Source organism: Protomyctophum parallelum, assembly GCF_964188405.1.
Source record: "Protomyctophum parallelum genome assembly, chromosome: 5".
NCBI classification, from domain to species: Eukaryota; Metazoa; Chordata; class Actinopteri; order Myctophiformes; family Myctophidae; genus Protomyctophum; species Protomyctophum parallelum.
The window spans coordinates 16,219,815-16,232,314 of NC_139702.1; the positions used below are offsets into that span (position 1 = coordinate 16,219,815).

General features: G+C 46.4%; 1 protein-coding gene across 1 annotated transcript in view; it reads right to left on the reverse strand.

The window, feature by feature from the left end:
- Positions 1–2,007: 2,007 nt before the first annotated feature.
- LOC310858228 (protein disulfide-isomerase) overlaps positions 2,008–12,500 on the reverse strand; it is a gene marked incomplete at its 5' end in the record, with an annotated part of 16,513 nt that continues 6,020 nt past the window's right edge. Inside the window, 8 exons of the mRNA XM_083764336.1 lie at positions 2,008–2,225; positions 4,062–4,151; positions 5,210–5,391; positions 6,543–6,663; positions 8,598–8,795; positions 9,486–9,611; positions 10,010–10,117; positions 10,446–10,583. Of these exons, the coding sequence (XP_083620462.1) occupies positions 2,139–2,225; positions 4,062–4,151; positions 5,210–5,391; positions 6,543–6,663; positions 8,598–8,795; positions 9,486–9,611; positions 10,010–10,117; positions 10,446–10,583 (1,050 nt within the window). The 3' untranslated portion in view covers positions 2,008–2,138. The remainder of the gene's footprint in view (positions 2,226–4,061; positions 4,152–5,209; positions 5,392–6,542; positions 6,664–8,597; positions 8,796–9,485; positions 9,612–10,009; positions 10,118–10,445; positions 10,584–12,500) is intronic.

A 12,500-nucleotide genomic window follows, 5' to 3' on the forward strand; every position in this document is an offset into this window, starting at 1 on the left:
TGATTACTGTCACAATATAGAGATATTTAACACTGTTACTGAACACACTATAGCAATGATTACTGTCACAATATAGAGCTATTTAACACTGTTACTGAACACACACACTATAGCAATGATTACTGTCCCAATATAGAGCTATTTAACACTGTTACTGAACACACTCTATAGCAATGATTACTGTCACAATATAGAGCTATTTAACACTGTTACTGAACACACTATAGCAATAATTACTGTCCCAATATAGAGATATTTAACAGTAACACTGTTACTGAACACACTCTATAGCAATGATTACTGTCCCAATATAGAGCTATTTAACACTGTTACTGAACACACACTATAGCAATGATTACTGTCCCAATATAGAGCTATTTAACACTGTTACTGAACACACACTTTAGCAATGATTACTGTCCCAATATAGAGCTATTTAACACTGTTACTGAACACACACTATAGCAATGATTACTGTCCCAATATAGAGCTATTTAACACCGTTACTGAACACACACTATAGCAATGACTACTGTCCCAATATAGAGCTATTTAACACTGTTACTGAACACACTATAGCAATGATTACTGTCCCAATATAGAGCTATTTAACACTGTTACTGAACACACTCTATAGCAATGATTACTGTCACAATATAGAGCTATTTAACACTGTTACTGAACACACTCTATAGCAATGATTACTGTCACAATATAGAGCTATTTAACACTGTTACTGAACACTATAGCAATGATTACTGCCCCAATATAGAGCTATTTAACACTGTTACTGAACACACTCTATAGCAATGATTACTGTCCCAATATAGAACTATTTAACACTGTTACTGAACACACACTATAGCAATGATTAGTCCCAATATAGAGCTATTTAACACCGTTACTGAACACACTCTATAGCAATGATTACTGTCCCAATATAGAACTATTTAACACTGTTACTGAACACACACTATAGCAATGATTAGTCCCAATATAGAGCTATTTAACACTGTTACTGAACACACTCTATAGCAATGATTACTGTCCCAATATAGAACTATTTAACACTGTTACTGAACACACTCTATAGCAATGATTACTGTCCCAATATAGAACTATTTAACACTGTTACTGAACACACTCTATAGCAATGATTAGTCCCAATATAGAGCTATTTAACACCGTTACTGAACACAACTCTATAGCAATGATTACTGTCACAATATAGAGCTATTTAACACAGTTACTGAACACACTCTATAGCAATGATTACTGTCCCAATATAGAGCTATTTAACACTGTTACTGAACACACTCTATAGCAATGATTACTGTCACAATATAGAGCTATTTAACACTGTTACTGAACACACTCTATAGCAATGATTACTGTCACAATATAGAGCTATTTAACACTGTTACTGAACACACACTATAGCAATGATTACTGTCACAATATAGAGCTATTTAACACTGTTACGGAACACACACTCTATAGCAATGATTACTGTCACAATATAGAGCTATTTGACACTGTTACTGAACACACTCTATAGCAATGATTACCGTCACAATATAGAGCTATTTAACACTGTTACTGAACACACTCTATAGCAATGATTACTGTCACAATATAGAGTTGTAATATTTTGCTTTAATCAAACAATGACATGCAGCTGTGTTGATCGATGCAGGGAGGATAATTATGATGACGTTGTTTGTTAATAAATATGATGACTCATCGTCTTGTAATGAAATGCAGACTTCATTAAGATAAATTACACGTGAATGATGCAGCAATCAGCTCAGTGTAGAGCGAGCACGCACGCAAAGCTACTGTAGCCGACTATTATTGATAACAATTCCCAATTCAAATCCCTGCATAATGTCTCTCTCTCCCTCTCTCTCTCTCTGTCTCTGTGTCGCTCTCTCTCTCTCTCTCTCTCTCTCTCTCTCTCTCTCTCTCTCTCTCTCTCTCTCTCTCTCTCTCTCTCTCTCTCTCTCTCTCTCTCTCTCTCTCTCTCTCTCTCTCTCTCTCTCTCTCTCTCTCTCTCTCTCTCTCTCTCTCTCTCTCTCTCTCTCTCTCTCTCTCTCTCTCTCTCTCTCTCTCTCTCTCTCTCTCTCTCTCTCTCTCTCTCAGAGCTCGTCCTTGGTGGTGTTGTTCTTCATCTTCTCCTCTTCCTCCTTCATGGCTTCAATGTACTTCCTCCTGTCTTCCTCCTCCTGAAGACAGACAGACAGACAGACAGACAGACAGACAGACAGACAGACAGACAGACAGACAGACAGACAGGCATCAGACTCTCTCCTATAACATCTATGTAAACAACACGCTACATTATCATTCTGTACATTAGAAACTACAGGACAGCAGGTTATCAGCCCGTCAACAGTGACGTCATGTATGTGGGGGGGTGGGTCATTTTAACCATGTCCTGACATTTTTCGTCTTAGTTTTAGTCATCTAATAGAAGAGTGACGATATAGAGGGGGCAGAAACCGAGCGCTCGAGTGCTGTTGAGTTGGAAATACATTGTTTTCAACGAGGGCGCAAAGTATCGTACAGTACTAACAACTAGAGTCTCTGTAATGTTTATGTTGTACTATTACTACAAAACAATCTAAAATAAAGGGATTTAAGATCATTAAAGCTGGGCTGTTGCCCTGAGAGCCTCCATTGGACTGAAGCCCCATGAAGTGACCAATATGAGTCTATGTAGGAGAGCCTCCATTGGACTGAAGCCAATAGAAGTCCATGTAGGAGAGCCTCCATTGGACTGAAGCCCCATGAAGTGACCAATATGAGTCTATGTAGGAGAGCCTCCATTGGACTGAAGCCAATAGAAGTCCATGTAGGAGAGCCTCCATTGGACTGAAGCCCCACGAAGTGACCAATATGAGTCTATGTAGGAGAGCCTCCCTTGGACTGAAGCCAATAGAAGTCCATGTAGGAGAGCCTCCATTGGACTGAAGCCCCATGAAGTGACCAATATGAGTCTATGTAGGAGAGCCTCCATTGGACTGAAGCCAATAGAAGTCCATGTAGGAGAGCCTCCATTGGACTGAAGCCAATAGAAGTCCATGTAGGAGAGCCTCCATTGGACTGAAGCCCCATGAAGTGACCAATAGAAGTCCATGTAGGAGAGCCTCCATTGGACTGAAGCCAATAGAAGTCCATGTAGGAGAGCCTCCATTGGACTGAAGCCCCATGAAGTGACCAATAGAAGTCTATGTAGGAGAGCCTCCATTGGACTGAAGCCCCATGAAGTGACCAATAGAAGTCTATGTAGGAGAGCCTCCATTGGACTGAAGCCCCATGAAGTGACCAATAGAAGTCTATGTAGGAGAGCCTCCATTGGACTGAAGCCCCATGAAGTGACCAATAGAAGTCTATGTAGGAGAGCCTCCATTGGACTGAAGCCCCATGAAGTGACCAATAGAAGTCTATGTAGGAGAGCCTCCATTGGACTGAAGCCCCATGAAGTGACCAATAGAAGTCTATGTAGGAGAGCCTCCATTGGACTGAAGCCCCATGAAGTGACCAATAGAAGTCTATGTAGGAGAGCCTCCACTGGACTGAAGCCCCATGAAGTGACCAATAGAAGTCTATGTAGGAGAGCCTCCATTGGACTGAAGCCCCATGAAGTGAACACAGTTTGCGTAACTCTGTCTATACCTAAGGCTCTGGTTGCGACCCAGTGCGACCCAGCTAGCAACCCGATGCTAATGTAAGTAGCATTATGACTTGATCGATCGAATGCCACTATAAAAGCGCAATTGCCGCCGGGCTACGCCAATGGCGTTAAGGGTAGCAGCATTACATAACAGGCTTTAATTGGCATACAGTACATCTAGGTCAATGGCGCCAAATGGGTTAATATAACATTCTGTACATTATAAATTGTCCCGATACTGTATCGGTATCGGAAAAGTATCGGATCGGCCCATATTTGGTCATATCGGGTCATTTCTGTATCGGTGAATATGCGAGTCTAACCAGCGATCAAAAAAAAAAAAAAATGTAGTCGACGAAAACAACACGGACGGAAACAAGGATACCTTCACTCGGTCCTTCTTGGCTTTCTTCATCTCTTTCTCTACAAACTTCATCAGGTCTTTCACGTTCCTTTTACCGGTGTAGAGCACCACCTGGTGGGGACACACACACATTACAACCAGTGCTGTCCAAAACACAGGCCCGCATTTAGGTTTAGGTTTATTTATTTAGCACATAGTATATGAAAAATAGACGATAACATATCGAAGAAGAAAAATACAATGCAAGGAAGGGAAGAAGACAGCTGGCTCCTGTATGGAAGAGGTCATTGATTAAGCAGATTAAAAGTTCAGATTAAACAGATTAAAAGTCCATTAAGAACAATATAAAAGACTACAAGTTGGAAAAGGGAGCAGCTGTGCAATAAAGAAATAGAAACACAGACTGCACAAAAAGGGGAAATAAAACAATACAACAACAAACACAAAAGAAAATATAAATCATGTAATCTACAGAGAGGAAGAAATAAGATATTTCTTGCATATTTCTGACCTAAGGATAATGAGGATTTAAGTGAAGCATCTAGGCGGGAATTCCATAGATGAGGGCCTCTAAATGTGATGAATGATTGATGTTTGGAAGTGCGACAATAGGGTAATTCAAAAGCAGCTCTTTGCCTTGTGGGGTAGGAGTGAATGTCAGAAGTACCTTTCAGGCGTCCCACAAATTGAGACCCTGTCTGTCCCACATTGTGACTGACAGGCATCAGGGTTCACATTGAGACCCTGTCTGTCCCACATTGTGACTGACAGGCGTCAGTGTTCACACTGAGACCCTGTCTGTCCCACATTGTGACTGACAGGCGTCAGTGTTCACACTGAGACCCTGTCTGTCCCACATTGTGACTGGCAGGCGTCAGTGTTCACACTGAGATCCTGTCTGTCCCACATTGTGACTGACAGGCAGCAGTGTTCACACTGAGACCCTGTCTGTCCCACATTGTGACTGACAGGCGTCAGTGTTCACATTGAGACCCTGTCTGACCCACATTGTGACTGACAGACATCAGTGTTCACATTGAGATCCTGTCTGTCCCACATTGTGACTGGCAGGCGTCAGTGTTAGCGGGGCTAATGTTGGAAAGAGGCAGGGCTAATGTTGGAAAGAGGCGGGGCTTAATGTTGGAAAGATGCGGGGCTTAATGTTTTACCCTCTCAGAGTAGAGAGCAGGGAAGAGGCGGAGTGACGGGTAGCGGTCTTGCATCATCAGGTCGATGTCATTGGCCGAGGCGTCGATGCGAGCGATGACCACTTCCTCTCTGTCCTGATAGGCAGCGGCTAGCTCCTCCCACAGCGGGAACAACCCCCGAGACTCCTTACTGTAGGGGAGGTCTGAAATACACGCGCACGCACGCACGCACGCACGCACACACAGGGAGAGGGTGTCATTTTTTCCAGGTTATATTTTGCACATAATTATGTGAAATGTGTCGTCTGCATTCTAACTATTAGCATAGCACTAGGAGAATGGACAAGGCAGGCACGCACGCACGCACACACGCACACACACACGCACACACGCACACACAATGTGGCCCTCAGGTTAATATCAGAATACTGATATATTATTGTTTTCAGCTGTTATAATTCCAAACATGCAAACATGAGCCGCTAGTGGCCCTCTGGAGTGAGTGTGGAACTATAGTGGCCCTCTGGAGTGAGTGTGGAACTATAGTGGCCCTCTGGAGTGAGTGTGGAACTATAGTGACCCTCTGGAGTGAGTGTGGAACTATAGTGACCCTCTGGAGTGAGTGTGGAACTATAGTGGCCCTCTGGAGTGAGTGTGGAACTATGGTGGCCCTCTGGAGTGAGTGTGGAACTATAGTGGCCCTCTGGAGTGAGTGTGGAACTATAGTGGCCCTCTGGAGTGAGTGTTGGAACTATAGTGGCCCTCTGGAGTAACTATAGTGACCCTCTGGAGTGAGTGTGGAACTATAGTGGCCCTCTGGAGTGAGTGTGGAACTATGGTGGCCCTCTGGAGTGAGTGTGGAACTATAGTGGCCCTCTGGAGTGAGTGTTGGAACTATAGTGGCCCTCTGGAGTAACTATAGTGGCCCTCTGGAGTGAGTGTTGGAACTATAGTGGCCCTCTGGAGTGAGTGTGGAACTATAGTGGCCCTCTGGAGTGAGTGTGGAACTATAGTGGCCCTTTGGAGTGAGTGTTGGAACTATAGTGGCCCTCTGCAGTGAGTGTGGAACTATAGTGGCCCTCTGGGAGTGAGTGTTGGAACTATAGCGGCCCTCTGGAGTGAGTGTGGAACTATAGTGGCCCTCTGGAGTGAGTGTGGAACTATAGTGGCCCTCTGGAGTGAGAGTGGAACTATAGTGGCCCTCTGGAGTGAGTGTGGAACTATAGTGGCCCTCTGAAGTAACTATAGTGGCCATCTGGAGTGAGTGTGGAACTATAGTGGCCCTCTGGAGTGAGAGTGGAACTATAGTGGCCCTCTATAGTGAGTGTGTGTCAGGATAAGGTGTAAGGCGTACAGAATAATACGAACACGGTCTTGTTGGGGTTAAAGGAGACCTTCTCCATGTTCGATCCAACCAGCTGTTTGACCGGACGCTGATCCCAGTCCTCTGGGAGAGGCTCGCTGGCGAGTTTAGGCTGCACGCACGCACACACACACACACACACGCACACACACACACGCACGCACACGCACGCGCACACACACTCACACAAAATAGATAGTGATGTCATAAGGAGATACACGAGATGTCATAAGTGGCTGTTTTGACTTTGGCTACTAGAGTTCGTTAATTGTTTTATTGATATCGATCAGGCTTATCGAGTCGGGTTCTCATCGAGCATTTGCTATTATTTTATGGAAAGACTTGAATGTATATCAGCCGTTAAAGCCTGGGTGGCAGATAATTACCTCCAGCTAAACGATGATAAATCTGAGGTACTTATCGTGGCCCCTGACAATATTGTGCCTAAAGTGGTGGACTGCATCGGGCCCCTCAAACACAATGTGCGTCCACTCCAAACATCAGGAACCTTGGCGTCAACTTTGACCAATCCATGCACTTTGACACTCGTATACCCGGACATGCTTTTTTTCACCTCAGAAACATCGCCAATATAGAGCGTCGCAGTCCCTCCCCCTTTCAGAACAACGAACGGCCCAGGAATTGAAATTAAAACGCAATGCATTTCCCCATAGGCAGTTCTTATGTAATTTATTTAAAGACCTTTTAAGCGTTGTACGAAGCCAACTCTTGTCGTGACAAATCATGACAACACACACAATTTTTCGGGCCAAACAAAGAATTAGAAAGTAGAAAAAAATGGCAGGTTACAACACTTTTTTTGTTGTTTTTCTTCTTTGTAATTATTTGTTTGGTCCAAAATATTGTGTGTGTTGTCATGATTTGTCACGACAAGAGTTGGCTTCGTACGACGCTTAAAAGGTATAAATTAAATAAGAACTGCCTATGGGGAAATGCATTGCGTTTTCATTTCCTGGGCCGTTCGTTGTTCTGAAAGGGGGAGGGACTGCGACGCTCTATATGGGGACTAGGTTGGTGGAGGGTGTGTAGAGCCCAGGATCACATTAGATGATTGACACAGGGGTGAAAAATGGGTTACAAAATCGTGGGATAAAAAAATATATTAGAAAAAAATCGCCAAGCTTAGAGCAATATAGTCTCACACACGGAACTGGAACAAATTATCCATGCATTTGTTTTCCTCACGGCTTGATTATTGCAAATCTCTTTTCACCTGCTTAAATAAAACCACCATGGGCCGCCTTCAAATGATCCACATTGCTGCAGCCAGATTACTCACTATAGGTCCAGCAAATTCTGCCACATCACCCCAATCCTGGCCTCCTTGCATTTGGCTTCTGGTGAACTTCAGGGTTCAGTTCAAGGTACTTCAGAGCGATGCATGGTCAGGCCCCTGGCTACTTGATTGACCTGGTACCTCGTTATGTGCCCAGAAGGGCCCTTAGGTCTGCAGAACAGCGTCTGTTAGACCCCACCCTCCACCAAACTAAAAACTAAAGGTGACAAATCATTTCAGGCCGTACGTAGCAGCCAAACTTTGAAATGCTCTCCTCCCACTAGCGCTGAGATTTTCCTCCTCCGAGGGCATTTTTAAAAATAGCCTCAAGACATTTATTTTTAAACAAGCATTTGTGGTTTAATAAACCTACCTTTTGTTTTATGATGTACTTATGATGATCATATTGTTGTCCTGTTTGAGCTGAATTGTCTAAGGTCTTCAAATACAGAACTTTTCTAACAGACCGGAAGGGAATTTACCTTTTTTACTTTTGGAAAAATAAAACAGTTTGGAAACGGTTAACTAGCTAATATGTGTTCCGTCACTTTAGAAGCGTAATTTTGTTATCCCAGGCAGCGCTGGTTGGCAGGTATCGATACATTATTATTATTATTATTTAGAAAATAGTTTCTAGTGCAGTTTTGGACCGTCTGTCACAACGTCAAAGCCTTCATTTGATTGGACCGTCACAACGTCAAAGCCTTCATTTGATTGGACCGTCACAACGTCAAATCACTCATTCGTACCTCGGCTTTTCCGTCCAGGTATTTCCGACAGAAGGTTTTGACGGCGTCTGCGTCCAGCGAATCAGAGGGCAGGTGGTAGGTCACCTGGTCCGTCAGGTTGACCAATCGTATGACAGGGGCGTCGGCCTCGCGGACCCGGAAGTACTCCAGCAGTCTGCCGTTACGAGTCTCGTCCACGTTCACCAGGACGAACAGGATCTGAACGCACGCACACACGCACACACAGACACGCACGCACACACACACACACACACACACACAGACACGCACACAAGCAACGCACACACACACACACAGGCACGCACACACGGCAGTACACACTCACACACACACACACACGCGCACATGCCGCCGCACACGCACGCACAATTTAGCAGACTGTCTTAATCCAGAGCGATTTACATTAAGCCAGAACAAAAAGCATGCAATACATCACATACATAATACGTATAGTTATCATGAAACATGCGTAAGCTAAGAACGTATTACTATGCGTATGTCTACATAAAATGTCTGCACGCACGCACGCACACGCACACGCACACACACACACACACACACACACACACACACACACACACACACACACACACACACACACACACACACACACACACACACACACACACACACACACACACGGCAACCTTCTATATGGACCCCCATTTAATGGAACTAAGTTAGGGTCCAATTGGGTCCATTTGTACACTCTCAGAGTTACAGGCCCATAAGGGTCCATTTAGTTCCTAACTATCATTTGGCTGGGGACCCCCTGGAACTTCCTCAAGGACCCCTGGGGGTCCCCGGACCCCCTGGAACTCCCTCAAGGACCCCTGGGGGTCCCCGGACCGCGTGCGTGCGTGCGTGCGTGCATGCGCGCGTGCGTACCTTCATCCTCAGGTCCCGTGCGGCGGTGTGGAAGGCACTGTAAACGCTCTTAAAGTCATCAGAGCTCTTGTTGGCGAACAGAACAGCATGACTCATCACTGGAGACATCAGGATCTGAGACGCTGTCTGGAATGGAGAGACAGTCAGACAGTCAGGCAGGCAGGCAGGCAGGCAGGCAGGCAGGCAGGCAGGCAGGCAGGCAGGCAGGCAGGCAGACAGACAGGTAGGCAGGCAGACAGACAGGCGGACAGACAGGCAGGCAGGCAGGCAGGCAGGCAGGCAGACAGACAGGCGACTGTGGCTCAAGAGGTAGAGCAGGTCGTCCAATGATCCCTGGGTCGGCGGTTCGAATCCCGGCTCCTCCTCCTGTCTACATGTCGAAGTGTCCTTGGGCAAGACACTGAACCCCAGATTGCTGATGTGCTGTTTGGTGCCTTGCATGGCATGGCATGGCTGGCTGGCAGACAGACAGACAGACAGACAGACAGACAGACAGACAGACAGACAGACAGACAGACAGGTACCTGTCCATCATACTCTGTCACCAGGTCCATGTGATAAACGCTGATGAATTTCAGCAGATCCTCTTTAGATGTCTGACCTTTGACCTTATAGGACTGGACCAGCTTAGACTGCACGCTCGCGCACACACACACACACACACACACGCGCACACACACACACACACACACACGCACACACACACACACACACACACACACACACACACACACACACACACACGCACACACACACACACACACACACACACACACACACACACACACACACACACACACACACACACACACACACACACACACACACACACACACACACACGCACAAAGAGGGACAAAACGTGTCACAAGAAACATGTTAGTCACAAACTCGTAAAGTAAAATGGTGTGTGTGCATGCACGTGCGTGTGTGCGCATGTGCGTGTGCGCGTGCGTCATACCTTCCTGAGCAGCAGTATGACATCATGTGTGATGTCATACTTTTCGATGAGGTCATCATCGTGGGACAGAGAGAAGGGGGTGTCTGGAAGGTCGACCGCTACAGAGTGGAACATCTGGATGTAGTCCTGATGCGTGTCCTACGCACACACACACACACACACACACACACACACACACACACACACACACACACACACACACACACACACACACACACACACACACACACACACACACACACACACACACACACAAGATTTACATAATTATTAATGTGCTGCATAGCCAGGATATAAACCAGGGGTCCTTGAGGGGGTTCCAGGTGGTCCCCGGTGGTCCGGGGACCACCTGGGGTCCTTGAGAGGGTTCCAGGGGGTTCCAGGGGGGTTCCAGGTGGTCCGGGGACCCCCAGGGGTCCTTGAGGGGGTTCCAGGTGGTCCCCAGTGGTCCGGGGACCCCCAGGGGTCCTTGAGGGGGTTCCAGGTGGTCCCCGGTGGTCCGGGGACCACCTGGGGTCCTTGAGAGGGTTCCAGGTGGTCCGGGGACCGCCAGGGGTCCTTGAGAGGGTTCCAGGGGGTTCCAGGTGGTCCCCGGTGGTCCGGGGACCCCCAGGGGTCCTTGAGAGGGTTCCAGGGAGTTCCAGGGGGGTTCCAGGGGGTCCGGGGACCCCCAGGGGTCCTTGAGAGGGTTCCAGGGAGTTCCAGGGGGGTTCCAGGGGGTCCGGGGACCCCCAGGGGTCCTTGAGAGGGTTCCAGGTGGTCCCCGGTGGTCCGGGGACCCCCAGGGGTCCTTGAGAGGGTTCCAGGTGGTCCCCGGTGGTCCGGGGACCCCCAGGGGTCCTTGAGAAGGTTCCAGGTGGTCCCCAGATGGAGAGTTGGTAACCAAATGGAGCCTGATTAGATCTTTAACTCTTGAGAGCATAAAATCGGTTTAATTGTACACTCTCAAGAGTTAAATTATATGTAGAAGTCGACAGAATGAGTTAATGTAGAATTGTTATTTTGATCAACGGTTGCCTGTTAGCGATATCTCTCCTAATGGTTGAGGTGATTCAAAAGGAAAGGAAAGGTACCATGTTTACCCAGGGTAACTGGACTAAGGAAAGGAAAGGTACTATGTTTACCCAGGGTAACTGGACTAAGGAAAGGAAAGGTACTATGTTTACCCAGGGTAACTGGACTAAGGAAAGGAAAGGTACTATGTTTACCCAGGGTAACTGGACTAAGGAAAGGAAAGGTACTATGTTTACCCAGGGTAACTGGACTAAGGAAAGGAAAGGTACTATGTTTACCCAGGGTAACTGGACTAAGGAAAGGAAAGGTACTATGTTTACCCAGGGTAACTGGACTAAGCTCAAGAACTTGTTTACAGCCAGGCCCTGCTCATAGAACATTTCATGGTAGGGGTTCAATGCCTTGACCAAGGGCACTTCAGCGGTGGTAATTTTAACGTGCCGGTCCGGGGATACGAACTATAGCGACCTTCCGATACCAAGACCGCTCCGCAAACCGTTCGGCCACCGCTGCCTCAATTCATTTGATGTCCTTTTGCATAATTGTATTTACGTCTGTCGGGAGTGAACAAACGTACGCGTTTGTGCCTGTATGGCCTTCCGCAGTGTCACCATGACATATGTATATATATATATATATATATATATATATATATACCATATACATATATATATATATATATATATACCATATACAACATATATGACTGCTGGCATTTTCTTCACCTCAACTTATATCTTGGAGCCCCGGAGCACCTCATTTAGTTTGAACCTGGAGTACTGCGGGGTGTCTTTTCTCTCTAATGGTCCCGACATCAATACAGATCTGATCCAACGACAACAACATATTCTTTAGTTTTGGGTCTGAGAGGCTAACGGTCCCTGCAGCACAGAGAGCGCGTTTAGGACTTTTAGCAGCGTTTCTCCATCGGTTTTCCGAAAAACGCGTTAAGTGTGCAACCACCTTAAATGTCATCAAACGGTGGTCCGTGGCTCAAATGGGTCTGAGAGGCTAAATGTCATCAGATGGTGGTCCGTGGCT